The sequence below is a fragment of the Mauremys mutica genome, chromosome 5 (assembly GCF_020497125.1).
Source record: "Mauremys mutica isolate MM-2020 ecotype Southern chromosome 5, ASM2049712v1, whole genome shotgun sequence".
Classification (NCBI taxonomy): Eukaryota; Metazoa; Chordata; order Testudines; family Geoemydidae; genus Mauremys; species Mauremys mutica.
The window spans coordinates 76,558,632-76,572,944 of record NC_059076.1 but is presented as its reverse complement, the minus strand read 5'-3'; the positions used below and the strand labels follow the sequence as shown (position 1 = coordinate 76,572,944).

The window sequence follows — 14,313 nt, the reverse complement described above, 5'->3', positions numbered from 1 at the left end:
TTAGAAAGTCAACAATTATCTCACCACAGTATTTAAATATTTCAGCTTAGTTTTATTTCAGATATCATAATTAACTGATGTTTGCAACCCAAGCAATAATCTCAGAAAGAATCTTATTTGTTGTGGGGCTGTCAGAGATGTCAGAACCACTAAAGACTAATTCATTAGACCAGCAACTGAAATTAAAGCCAGGACAGGGATCTGCCAAAAGGCACGTTACCACACCCATTGCCTCAGCCATGAGAATCAGAGGTAAACAATTCTACCAGCATTTGAACAATGTCACTGGGAACAGAGAACTGAGAACTCAAGGGGATGCCAGGAATATTAGAATCATTTAGCTATGACTAGCAGTGTGGCCACGTGGTCTAATGTGCTAGACTCAGTTTAAAGAGGCGAGATGGTCCAGTGCTTAGGGCCTTAGTCTAGACTTTGGACAGACCTGAGTTCTATTCCTTGCTCTGCCAGACTTCTTGTGTGATGTTGGTCAAGTCACAGTCTCTGTGCCTCAGTTCCCCAGCAATAAAATTGAAATAATTGTACTTTCCTACCTCACAGGCTTGTTGAGGAGATAAATACATTAAAATTGTAAGGTGCTTAGATATTACAGTGATGGGGGTCATTTAAGTACAGTACCTAAAATAGATACAAATCCAAATTCTTATTACGAAACCATCAGACTATCTTGGTATTTGTGGTACTGCACAGAAGCTGCATTTCCTTCCTTCAGGCATGTAATTTTAGAAGTACCTCTCCAAACTGCTCCTTACTAAGTAAACATTTGACTATGTGTGAGTGTGTGTAATATGGTCCATTCTTCAGAGTTTCCAATCTAAGTATAAAATGAGAGACAAGAAGTGGTTACAACACGGAGACAGGGGAGCACAAGGTAACAATGTAAAAGTTCCAAATGATTAGAAATCATCACAGCACATCAGATTCCTTTTGTTGTCAAGATTTTGTAAGCATCATGGCAGAGGAGAGTTTAAGGAGGGATATGAAGGAACATAGACTCATACTCATAGACTTTAAGGTCAGAAGGGACCATTATGATCATCTAGTTTGACCTCCTACACAACGCAGGTCACAGAATCTCACCCACCCACCCACTCCTGTAACATAATGAAGTCGTGCTGAGTCTGTTTACAATAAGCTCCTTTCATGCATAAGAGGCAGCATGGAAGAACATGCACAGGATCTTGAAAAATTTGATAAATGAGCAATCAAAATTATTGGCAGAGCAGAGATGGAAGTCAACATGTTGATAGTGTATAACAGATGAAAGGCTGAGGATAAACAATGCCTTAAAATAAAGACAGTCATTTCTGTTCTACATGATGGAAAAAGCAGAGCCAGTGGAAGGATGCAAAGAGAGAGATGACATGGTCAAAATGATGAGCCAGGAAAATGATCTTTTCAGCCGCGTTCTGAATGCAAAGTGGGGCAATATGGCATTTGTCAAGGTCAGAGATGAGGAACTGCAGGAACTGAGGCATAAGATGAAGATCTGGATGAGTTTTAGCTATGTTTTTGAAGAAGAAAGGCTGGATCTTGGAGCACAGCAAGAAATGACAAGCTATAACCTGGAACTGTGGGGCTAAAGAGAGATCCCTACATTATATGCCTGAGGCAGGGGGAAGATAGTGGTAATGTCCACCATAACTGAGAAAGGAGGTCTTGGAGGCAGGAAGGGAAATTAGGGGCAAGTTAAGAACTCTGTTTTGGCATGTCGAGGTTAAGCTGACAGCTGGACACCTACAAGTCAGAAAGAAAGGCAAAGATTTTAGCTTGACAGGAGACAGACATACAGTAGAGAGTTAGATCTGTGAGCAGTCATCTTAAAGAAAATATTTCAACTCATGTTTGTGAATGAGGTCAACTATAAAGACAGAGCGTAGAGGGAGAAGAGGAGGGGGCCAAGTATGTAGCCTTGTAACCTTTTTGATCATTATTTTTGAAAGTTCCTCCTCTTCAGAGCCAAACAATAAGTGAAACATCATTTAAAACACAGAAATTGCCCCAACCTTCCCTTTCAATGGATCACAGGACTTTAATAAGGGGCTTCTGAGAGCCCCCTCTATCATATCAGTGGTATGTAACAAATATAGATAACCCAGATCTGGCATTCATATAAATAACAAAAAGTGTGGGCCTGAACTATTTGTGAGTTTTCCTTTAATGAGACTGACAGAATATTATCAGTTACAATTACACTAAAATCCTTATAACCCTAACAGAAATTAATTATTCTGGTAGGCTGATCTCCTAATTTTAATCAAACATCCTAGCTTGTTAAATAGCCTTCTCACAGTTCTGATATACTCTGTGCCTTAGAACACAACATACATACATTAAAAACAAAGTCTAAATTCATTGCTGTAGGATCTGATAGTCAAGTCAATAGAACACAGAGCTCCTTATAGTGTGTGTTGCCAAAATTGGAAGAGGTGAGGCATGGGAGGGGTTCACATACTTTTGTTTTGCTTTTATTCCCAGCTGCCATACTACTGTACTGTTTAAAGATTGTGCCAGCTATTGGGGGTTTAAAGGTTCTCCTGTAATCATATCAGGCAAAGAGAGGGCAGGGATGATTCAACACCAATACTCAACTGTTATCCAAAATCTTTCTTTACTCATTCAGGGCCTGACCCCAAGATTGAGGGCATTCAGCACCTTGCGGGATTAGCCCTTGTCAGAATCAATGTGCAGTAGTGCTCACATACAATGATTTTTTTTAAATATGCAATGCGTTTTTTTAAATATACTATTGTTTATACTGCATAGAACCGAAATAGTGACTTTTAACAATTAATTTAGGTAAAGACACCCATCATTCTCATTTACGGTACTAGTACTAAGATAATTTAATAGTTTGGCTTTTAAAAAAATTACAATTACATTCTAATAGAATATAACTCCTCAAATATTTGGCCAACCAAAAGGAGGCCCTACCTTCAACTCAATGGCATTTCCCTATCTGTAGTGCTATAACTTTTGTTTATCACCAAAACCACCACTTGGTGACTCTGGATATGGTGGTGAGACAGAGAGCTCAGAGTTGGGTTTAGTGTCAGGCTTATACTAGAGAGTAGGGCACCAGAGATCTTCCTCTGCCTGTAGCACCAAGTGGGCACTCTGTGGGCCAGATTTTAATGGAAATCTGCTACCCATCTGGGCCCTCTCTTTACCACTCTGGCCAACTACTACCATGCAGACCTCTCACCCCCACACTAACAGCATGCTCCCCCATCTGGGTCCCTTGTCCCCAATCCAGCCGACACCCTAACTAGAATCCTTACCCCACCCCACATCCAGATTGATGTTGGTGAAAATGGGAAAACTGGAGCCTGCTTTTTTGACTTTCACAAAAATCATAGAGTTCTGGCCATGGGCAGGAGCCGGGGACGGGGCCAAGGGGCTCAGCTAGGTGTACAGCTCAGCCTATATAAACAAAGTACTAGACTCTCTATATACATAAGAAATGTATATGCCAGCTACAAAATTACTCTGATTTTGTATCCATCTATCTATATATTAAAAAAGCATAAAATGTATTGGATTTAATCCTTAATGCCTGTACACTCAAACCTCCCATTGGAGTCAATGGGACTACAGGAATGCAAGAAATTCACTCCTGGTGTAAATACTTTGATTTACATGGAGTTACACCAAGCATGGATTTGCCTCAATGTTTCCCTCTTCTTACTGAAACTACTTTGGTTGGCTTTGTAGCACTTTATTCATTTAGAAGTATGTTATTTCAGGTTTGCTTGTTGTTAATTTACATTTTTAACTCTTCAGACTGTGTTTTCTGTGGAGATGCAGACAGTACTTTATAAATAAAGTCCCTTTAATAAAACCTGGCTTATATTTTGTGATGAATCGATTATGGCAGATTTAATTACACTTTTTAAAAGTATCTTATTTACCTCGAACATTTCTAGAAAGCAGTGGCAGAGACATGATAACCAGGGGGGAGGTATGAACACACAGGAGATTCCCTCAGCTGGAGTCTAAGGAGAGACTCCACGCTTGTTATTGTTTCGGGATCTGAAACTTGTTCCAATTCTTTAGCCTGCTGCTGATACGAAATGGGCCAAGCAAAACGCACAAAACCTGAGCAGTTGCCAAGAGACCTTATCAAAAGTCCCCTAACTTCTTCTCACGCCATTTGTCCAGACGCAAAGGGGAAGAAAAGAGGCAGGACCTGTCCCCAGAGTCTGCAGCTCGCGCTTTGTTTGTTTAGGAAAAAAACAGCGAGAGGGGGAAGCTGAGCGTGCAAAGCGCCCCTGCTGGCCCTGTCAACCTGGGGTTCATGAGGCCGCTCTTCCCAGGAATGACCTGCGCCACCCCACAGACACGCCCTGGGCGGGTGTCAGCGCTGTCCCAGGACAAGGGAAAGTGGAGAAGGAGCCGCAGCAGCGGCGGCAGGAGGAGGAAGAGGGGGAGGGAGGAAGTGAATTACAGGGCAGGTGACACCGAGTTAGGTTCCCCATCCCCACTGTGCTTGGCAGCTTCCTTCTCGCCTGCTGCCCACGGAGGCACGGCTGTGAGGGAAGATAAAGGAGACAGGGGCTCTATAAATACCCAGCGTGAGAGCGCGCGCCCCAGAGCCCTGCGAGCCCCGGCGAGGGACGGACAGACAGACACCGGCGCAGCGTTCAGCCTGTAGCAAGCAGCGACCATGCACGTGAATGGCAAGGTGGCTCTGGTGACTGGCGCGGCGCAGGGCATAGGCAGAGCCTTTGTCCAGGCGCTGCTGGAGGAGGGCGCGAAGGTAAGCGCGTGTGTCCATGGCGCAGCCCCCGGGGGCTGCATGCGGGGCGCCGGGGGGACACCCCGCCATCCCTGAGCCACTCTCACCTTCTGAGGGGGTCGCTTCCACAGAGGCTGCTGCTGCCTTCTAGGAAGCCAAGAGCCCCTCCCTCAGTCTCCTTGCACGCTGTAGTTACCTGCTGCTCTCGGGCAAGTTTTCCTTCCCGCGGAGCGTGCAGCTGGGGGGTGCAGGTTGGAGCAAGAGGGGCCTTAGACACGTCTCTTCCCCGGCAGGGAGAGGGCTGTGTAGTATGTCCCGCTGAATTTTCCTTGCCTTACAAATGCGGTGTTCATTCCTCTCACGTGCATCACCTGGCACAGGTGGCTCTCGTGGATCGGAACCTCGAAGCCGGTGAGGAGAGCAAAGCTGCCCTGGATGAGCAGTTTGAAGCTCAGAGGACTCTCTTCATTCAGTGCGATGTTTCAGATCAGGAGCAACTGCAAGGTAAGGAGGGGAATCTGTCAGCATTCTGCACTATCATAACATGCAGCAACCTGAACAAACCTGGGCTACTGAACCTATAACTGTGCAATTAAGGTTTCTGGAGGGCAGCCTATTTCTGATCCCTTAGTAGCGTGACTCAAGTAGGATCTGTTTCTCACTCTGCAAATGTGAAATACTACTACCAGTGTGTGCCTTTGGCTTTAGGACTTGGCACATAGTAAAGACAGGATAAAGAAGTCACTGAGTGTTTTGTGATACTTTTGTATGAAAGCCTCTGCATAAAATATGGGTTATTTAATGAGTAATGTATTAAACTTTAAAGTACAGTGTTTAATAAAGTAGAGTATTTACTTAATAAAATATTTAAAGTGTTTAATAAAGCTTCATGGCAGACTCAAAAATGCATCTTTCTTCTCAACATGAAAGTGATAAGTTTCTGCTCTGAGTGATCTGCAATAGATACTTTGAAGTACAATGGAACTAGTCTGAATTTAGATTGCTATTGTTCAGATCAGAATCTGGCCTTAAATGCTGAGGCTGAAATGTTGCTCTTTAAGATAAGAAATAAAATTTAAAAAGCTGTATTATAAGTTAACTTAAACCATTATAGATAAAAAGGCATCAACTCCTGGGATTTGTGATTTTGTGCATGTCCTTATTCAGGAATAAACCTCTCTACCAAGCTCTGGATAATATTTACTTTTTATGCAGCATTTCACAACAGACATCTCACAAACGTTTCATAACAACATCCCATGACTGTTTGCACAGATTCATTCAGAGGTAGAGAGTTAGGTTTTAAAAAAAAAAAACTTGGGTCACTTATGCGAATGTTCTTTCCATGGAAAAAGATGTCAGACTTGATATAAACACATAGTTTCTGTCTTCTGCCTCATAAATTCTACTGACTGCACCTTTATCACATGATAATCTTCACAGAAGCAATGTGTGATTATTTTACTACTTTCTTCATAAAACTTCAGCCATTGCAGCTTGTCCAGAATGCAGCAATCTGATTGTTCACTTGTATAAGTGAGCATAACTACACTGTGCCTATCCCCAACTTTTTAATATGGGTTGTCTGTCTATAAAGGAGATCAATTAATTTAAATTGGCTCTATTAGTTTTAAATTCCTTAGCGGCTACCTACTCTGTAAGCTTTTTTACTGACAGTGGTCCTCATACTACAATTTGTTCAGTGTGGGCAAATCCCTATGTCGCTTCACTGGAGCTCTGTATGGACATGTGACTGCCCCTATGAAACAGGTTGCAGGATGAGGAACACAGTCTGCAGCCACACTGTGCACACTGTTCAGGGTCCCACTATCACATCTGCAGTCAGGTCACGGTCATGCTTTTTGCTGTGCATGACCCAACAGTATGGAGCGCTCTCTCCACAGACATCTGTTTTATTTTGTCTCAACCTACTTTTGAAAAAAAAATCACCTTAAAACCATTTTTCTCCACAAAGCAGTTTTGGAAAGATCTGCCTTGATCCATATTTATACCCACCTTCAACGCCTTTTCTTATCCCCTTTTTTAAGTTGGATCCTCTCATTTATTTTAATGTGCTTATGTTTTCAGAGGGTAGTATTTTATATTCTGCCAAGAACACAGGCCAGATGGATGTATATGCAAAATAAATACAATAATTAAATTACTAATTATCATAATGCTAACAAAATTATTTTGTTTCATATGGACATGTAACAAGGCAGGCCTTCTCCCCATCTCTCAAAGACATAGTCTCTCTTCAGCAGTTTTATTGTCCAAAGAAACAAAAACAGTTCTTCAGCTCACCCTGGCTTTTACTCACAGGATACTTTTCCCCTTTATCTCTCAGGCTCTCACTGTCTCCTCTCCCAGCTGTGTCTGTCAGTTTTGCTGTTCCTGCTCATGTGTCCTGTTCCCTGAGCACAGCCACCCAGGGCTTTTCTCCCTAGAGGCCCTTTTTCTAAACAGTTCCTTTCAGGTTCTCCCTGTCTCCTGTTAGCGGACTCTACCAGCCCTAATTCACCAGGTCTCTTCCTTTCCCAGGTGCAGGTACCCTCTTTTAAAGCCTAATCTGGATCATCTGACCAGGCACAAGGTGCACTGACCCTGCTCCCTCTTAAAGGGCTAGTGCCACCCTGTGACTGGAGCCTGAACAGATGTGATCACTGTGGCCTGACAAACCTGTTGCCAGCAATAGACTACATGAACTAATCAACATTTTTTTCAACACATCAATATGAACAGTTGAAAAGTATTTGTTTCTTTTCCTAGTGTGGTCAAGATGATTTGTATAGTTATAGGTATGATACACAAATCATTAAGAATAAGCCAAAAGATTTTTGTTTTTGTTATTTTAAGACAGAAGACTTCCAATGCTATGTGTCAAGGACAGTGTTATTGAACAGCTTCTGTAGAGAGCAGGATGAAAAACAAGTGAAGCATAAAGCCAAATTCTGAAATTGAGATCAAATTAAGGGCCTGATCCAAAACTGCATTGATTCCCTGAGTGACCAGTTCTGCTCCCACTGAAGTCAAAGAATTTCAATTAATTTTGATAGTGCAGGATTGGGCCCCAAAGGAAGTAAGGGAAACATGGTTAGAGAATGTTAGGTTCAGAGACTGAAGAACAAAATAGGCAATAATCTTAACACAAAACAGAAAATAGAGCCCTTAAAATATCAAAGCATTATAGTGGAGGATAATATCGTCACTAACTCTGAAAGGTAAGGGAGGTTAGATGAATGCAATCTTTGCTTTAAGCTGTTTTTAACATGATACAATGCTCTTGTATTTAAAAACAACTATTGTACCATATTCTGACCCCTTCTAAAATTGCTGGGCAGTGCTCTGGCAGCCTTAGCCGAATACCTGGTGATTCCCCTAACTAGGGAAATCCTGAGTGACACAAACCTGATGCTGTTGGCGCTATACCTATTCAAGTGTAAGGGTGTGGCCAGAGAAAAGGAGGTATTGCAAAAGTTCTGTTGTAATTTTGAGTATTTCTGTCAGCCACAATGGCCTGCTGTCTCAAGAATATCTTTCCGGGAATCTGATGTGGCCTGGGTTTTCATTTCATCAAATTATTTTTATTACAACAATATTTTAATTCAATATATTTTTGCTATGTAGTATTTGTTTGATGTTTGCCACTGACAAACAATTCAATGGAACAAGTGTTCAGTGTGATGAACAATGCTTGGAGGAAAGAAAAAGTAAAATGCACAGAGACACTACTCAAAACTGTTCTTTTGTTCAAAGAAAATATAAATGACGCTTATTCAGTGTTTTATGGTAAAGCCCTTAAGAACACTAAATTGCTGGGAAATATGCACATATTGCTGTTGAGTCAGATTCTGACAGTACAAACATCTGTGCACTTTCTTTTTTAAATGTATTTTTGACCTTGAGTATTTTGCAACCCTGAAAAAAAAACAGGCACCACAAAAGCGTTGTAAGCTTTTTATTCTTAAATAATTGCCCCCTTTAGGGACCCACAAAAGGTGTCTATAAGCCACTTTTGGAATTTCCTACCGACATAGGTTGTGCTGAGCATAGAGGTCCTGAGGATCTGGCCCAATAATTTTAATTCTGACTGATGTAGAGAAACTCTGTGGAGGCAATTTGCCAACAATAGAAGGAATGAGATTGAATCTGAGAGGCTATGAGTCAGTAACTTTAGAAATAGGGTGCACATCAATTACTCCTAAATAGGTACAATTCATCAAGGAATACGGTGAATTATTGATTGTTTAAAGATTTACAATATTTATTAATTACATTGAGTAAGGATATACTCATTCTTAAAATAATTTGAATTCAAACTCAATCATGAGTTTTTCAGACTGTAAAGTTTTTCTTTAAAATAAAAGATACACAGAGGGAATCAGATCCTGAATTCCTTGAATACCCAAACTAATGCAAGATCAAGCAATAAAGACTTTATTTCAGAAGGTACTGAGTGAAAAGGTTGTACTATTCTAGTTCCATTAACAATCTTAAACAGAGTAACTGTTAATACTTGTTGAATAGTTAGACAAGTGTTGTATTTGTTAAACATTAACAAAGTATGTGTTTAACATTAACTATTTAAAAAAATGATGAATTAACATACTTTGGTAGGGTAACAAATATTGTGCCTTGCGTTCCATTTGTAACATTTAAAATATATGGAAAACAAGACAGCTAAGGAATTTTCTCCCTTGGATTTTACTGTAGGTGCTTTTAAAAAAACAATTGAACATTTTGGAAGGCTGGATGTTGTGGTTAATAATGCTGGAGTGAATAATGAAAAGGACTGGGAAAGCACTATACAAATTAATTTGGTAAGCATTATCTGTTTTAAAATGTTCATACTGTATTACCTAAAGCTGAAATTTTCAAATTTACACTGAGCATGTATGTCCTCCTGGAGAACATCTAAAGAAACAAATTTACCATTTGAAAAGTGTGTTTCAAAAACAGTGTTTAAATCATGTTTAGATGCACCAGTGCTCTACAGTTACGTCTCTTTCATGGATCATCATGCTTCTTCACATTAAAAGTCCTATATTGCCCACAACACATGCACGCACATACACATACACCCTGCCTTCCAGTGACATGAGTGCATTCATGGTCAATGTATGGCACGGCCCTACGTATACATACATGAGTCACTATAGATAATTATACTAGCACATAAGCAAGTACTATAATTGTAACACTAATCTCAAATACTGATGTATCTTAACAGTTAAGAATAAAATGAATCAATTATGCTATGACAATTCATTAATTGCCCTGTATCTGTACATTATTAATGTTAATGATGGCTAAATATTTACTGGTTATATGGAGTTATGGACTTTAGTTCCTTTTCTTTTCTTTACTTTTCCTACGTTGTACATGTAGAGAAATAGTCTTCCCTTAAGACCCACACACCAGACCTTAAATATAGTCTTTTGCTATTTGTTCATACACATTTCCCACTGATTGTTCCATATATAGATGGAAAGCAGACTGCTGGAACTGGTAGTCAGTCATACAACTCTGAAAAAAAGAATAAATTAAAATATTATTGGTAATAACCATGTTTTATAGTAATAGTATTGTTAAATTATTTTTATCTGAGTATATATTACATTACGCTACTAGATTCTAGTGACTATTATAATGGCATGCAAGGCCTAATCCCACAGACTGTATGGTACCTGCAGCATACTGAACTATGAAAAGAGTGAAAAGTCATGGCTGCTGTCTCTGGTAGACAAGCCTATCCAAGGTAGCAGTTGTCTTGTAGCAGAGAGAAATAAATATAAACAAATAAGCTCTGCAGAAGTAAGTTTCCCAAGGAATGGAAAGTTCATGAGCTCTCCGCCTCTCTTACTTCACAACTCATTTCTCACATTCTTCACTCCAGCTGAATCTTTGCAGCTTGTAAACCTGGCTACAAATATAGATATCGAGATATATAGAATAAAAACATTCCTGACTGATGAGGATCTTTGATCCCTGAAAAGCCATTATTTCAGGCTGAAAGCAATCACAACAAAAGTTATATTGGTCTACATTACCAACAAACCACTAATGTTATTAATTGTTTATTCTTTGCCTCTCTATATTAGATGTGTGAGAAAAATGTGTGTTCTGGAGAGTGGATCTGTTTAAACCCTCCTAATGCTAATCAGTTAGAAGGTAACCTGGAATAAAAAGGTAGTTTTAAATAGTAGTAAGCCTCTGAAAAGTCCAAGTAAACAAACGTATGAAAATAGGAATATCGTGCATAAAAGATGGAGCATGAATCACTTATAAACAATATCAACATAAAATAACTTCTTATTGGCCCATATTTAAAACTAGAATATACACAATAGACCTACTTTAGTCTCAGTCTTCACTGGAGTCCATTTCTATGCAAATGATTAAGACACAGCAACTGTTATTGAGGCTCAGCTGGCATACCCATGAGAAATAAGTTGCCTGCTATTAAACAATTTGTTTAATCTAAGGCTACATATTTCATTTTCTAAAGGCATATAGGCTCCAAGTTCTTCACATATGAAATACTTTCACCATTCCCCATGAGTTGGAGCACATTCTTTCAGCTCAAGAGCAGCTGTCCAGCTGAAACCCTGTAAATTCAGTGACTTTGCAAAAGAGGTCTTTCAAACATGCATTTCTGGTTTCTCACATAACATGATGTCACAACTTGTTCGTTAATACATGACTACCATTACAATGCCATCCCAACTGCCCATTGCCAAATAATGTTGTAAGTGGGGGTTCACTTCTTGGAGGCTCACTTCTCAGTCACCATTTCTGGGTGGTTCCGTTTTCAAGCCACATAGCTTGGAGATCTGAATGCCAAAAGAGCTGTCAGTCAGGAAGGACGTACTTTATGGCCTGACCTTTCAAATTCTGACAATCATTCCATTATTTAGGAAAGACCTGCTTCCATGTTAGGATTCAGTGTGCCTCTGTACATCACTCCCATGAACCCTAATGCCAAATATAGTGATTTTCACCTGCAAACAGGGCAGCAACAGGAAGCTTGGAAGAGGGGTTAATATAGAGTTTGCATGGGATTACAGCCATGAAAGATATTTTTATGTCAGGAGTACGTGTGGCACTTTAGAGACTAACAAATTTATTTGAGCATAAGCTTTTGTGGGCTATAGCCCACTTTATCGGATGCATGCAGTGGAAAATACAGTAGGAAGATAGTCAAACCTCGCAATAATGCACCCCACCATAACGCAAAATTGCATAACGCGATCACAAGTTGGCTCCCCTTTAAGGCATAATACAGTACCGTACTGTACCAATGGTCCCCAACACCGTGGCAGGGGAGAGAAGCTGCAGCCCCGCACCTGCCAGGGACAGAGAACTCCGAGGCTGTGGGCGCCAGTGCTCTCTCTTCCCAGCAGGCACGGGGCTGCAGCTTCTCTCCGGCTTCTCTGGGGCTGCGGGCGCTGGTGCTCTCTATCCCCGGCAGGCGGGGAGCCGTGGCTCCTCTTGAAGCCGGAGAGCAGCCGTGGCCCAACACCTGCTGAGGACAGAGAGCACCGGCGCCCACAGCCCCGGAGTTCTCTGTCCCCGGCAGGCAGGGCGCCGCGGCTCCTCTCCCCTGCTGGGCACTAGGCACCACCCATCAATGCACCACGTTGGGGACCACTGACAAACCCCACTATACCGCGACCCCGCATTTAGCGCAATCAAAGTTTTTGGACCCCAAACATCGCGTTATAGCGGGGTTTCACTGTGTGTGTGTGTGTGTACACACACACACACACACACACACAAACATATATATAGATATATGTATACACACATACACACACACACATATATATAGATATATATATACACACACACACATATACACACACACACACAGAGAACACGAAACAATGGCTGTTACCATACAGACTCTGAGAGTGATCAGTTAAGGTGAGCTATTACCAGCAGGAGAGCAGAAAACTTTTCATAGTGGTAATCAAAATGGTCCATTTGCAGCAGTTGACAAGAAGTTGTGAGGAACAGTGTGGGGGGGAAATAAACATGGGGAAATCATTTTACTTTGTGTAATGACCCATCCACTCCCAGTCTTTATTTAAGCCTAATGGACCACTTTGATTACCACTACAAAGGTTTTTTTCTCTCCTTCTGGTAATAGCTCACCTTAACTGATCATTCTCATTAGTGTGTGTATGGTAACACCCATTGTTTCATGTTCTCTGTGTGTGTGTGTGTGTGCGCACACACACACACTCTTCCTACTGTATTTTCCACTGCATGCATCTGATGAAGTGGGCTGTAGCCCACAAAAGCTTATGCTCAAATAAATTTTAGTCTCTAAGGTGCTACAAGTACTCCTGTTCTTTTTGCGGATACAGACAAACACGGCTGCTACTCTGAAACCTGTCATTTTTATGTCAGTCTTCCAATGAAGGATACATATGCAAAAAATAATTTCAATCATCATTTCTTAGGATAATGACTTTTTATACATGAGGATGTTTTAAATTAGATCAAAACACATACAGCATGAAACAAAATCACATGGACACTCTGTTGGAATTTGGCAACTGGCTAATAGAGCAAGATACAAGATCTAAAAGTACAGGGCTAGGTTATGGATTTTACAGCCAGAGGTGCACTGGAAAGGGTGAAGAGTGGCCATGCTCAAGCAGAAGTCGCAGAAGGATTGCTAGCTGGAAATATCTTCTGGGAGCCTGAGGGAGTGCATGTTGCTGGGCAGCTCTAGTGGCTAGTACAGGTGGAGAGCAAGGTCATTGCCCAACCTCACCACATCCTTTCTTGGCTCATTTCATATTGTTAGTGTTGGCACTGGGACTCTTCAAAGGATAGTATCTAACTCCTATATAGGGGAAATAGATGGTGATGAGGGAGACTCCTTGAGCCCTCTTTACTGATATGTTAATATCAAAAATGGATTCATCCACAGACATTTTGGTAGAAGTGGCAGCAGAAGTTATTTTGCATAATTTGCTGAAGCTACCTTTTAAATCATTGTGTTTCCAAAAGAGAAAACAAAGTGTCCTAAATGAAGTATTTCTACAGTTAGTCTTCTAGGCCCAGATTCACAAAGGGACTTAGATGTTACAACACCTGCCTTTTTGGGTACCTAGTCCCTTTCCCCACTCCACCGCATCCACAGTGGAATCTACAAAGCCTGAGTTAAGCTCCTAGGCTCACTATACAATACATGAGGAGAGAAAAATGCCTAAGAATGGGATCCACAAAAGCTAGCATGATAAATGAGGAGCTGTTTAAGCTAGCCAATGGCAGATGCCAATGAGAGGGATGTGTCCTAAACCCTGTCCCGCTCAGGGATTGAAGTGCACATGCCTGGGCTGGAGAAAGGTGTCTATTCTACAGATGGGAACCCTCTCCTGGAGTCAGGCACCAAAGACATTTTTTGCAAAAGTGGCAATGATATAGGCTGAACTCCACACAAAGCAGTTGTGCAGGGAGGGAGGGAGGAAGGAGCAGATGCCTGTTCCTTATAACCTTTCACCCAGGATGCTGGAGACCCTGGTTCAATTCCCTCTTTGACA

At 41.2% G+C, this 14,313-nt stretch overlaps 1 protein-coding gene across 1 annotated transcript in view; it reads left to right on the top strand.

Moving 5' to 3' along the window:
* The first annotated feature begins 4,289 nt into the window (after window positions 1–4,289).
* HPGD (15-hydroxyprostaglandin dehydrogenase) overlaps window positions 4,290–14,313 on the top strand; it is a 36,801-nt gene continuing 26,777 nt past the window's right edge. Inside the window, exons 1-3 of the mRNA XM_045018497.1 lie at window positions 4,290–4,777; window positions 5,137–5,260; window positions 9,470–9,576. Of these exons, the coding sequence (XP_044874432.1) occupies window positions 4,685–4,777; window positions 5,137–5,260; window positions 9,470–9,576 (324 nt within the window). The 5' untranslated portion in view covers window positions 4,290–4,684. The remainder of the gene's footprint in view (window positions 4,778–5,136; window positions 5,261–9,469; window positions 9,577–14,313) is intronic.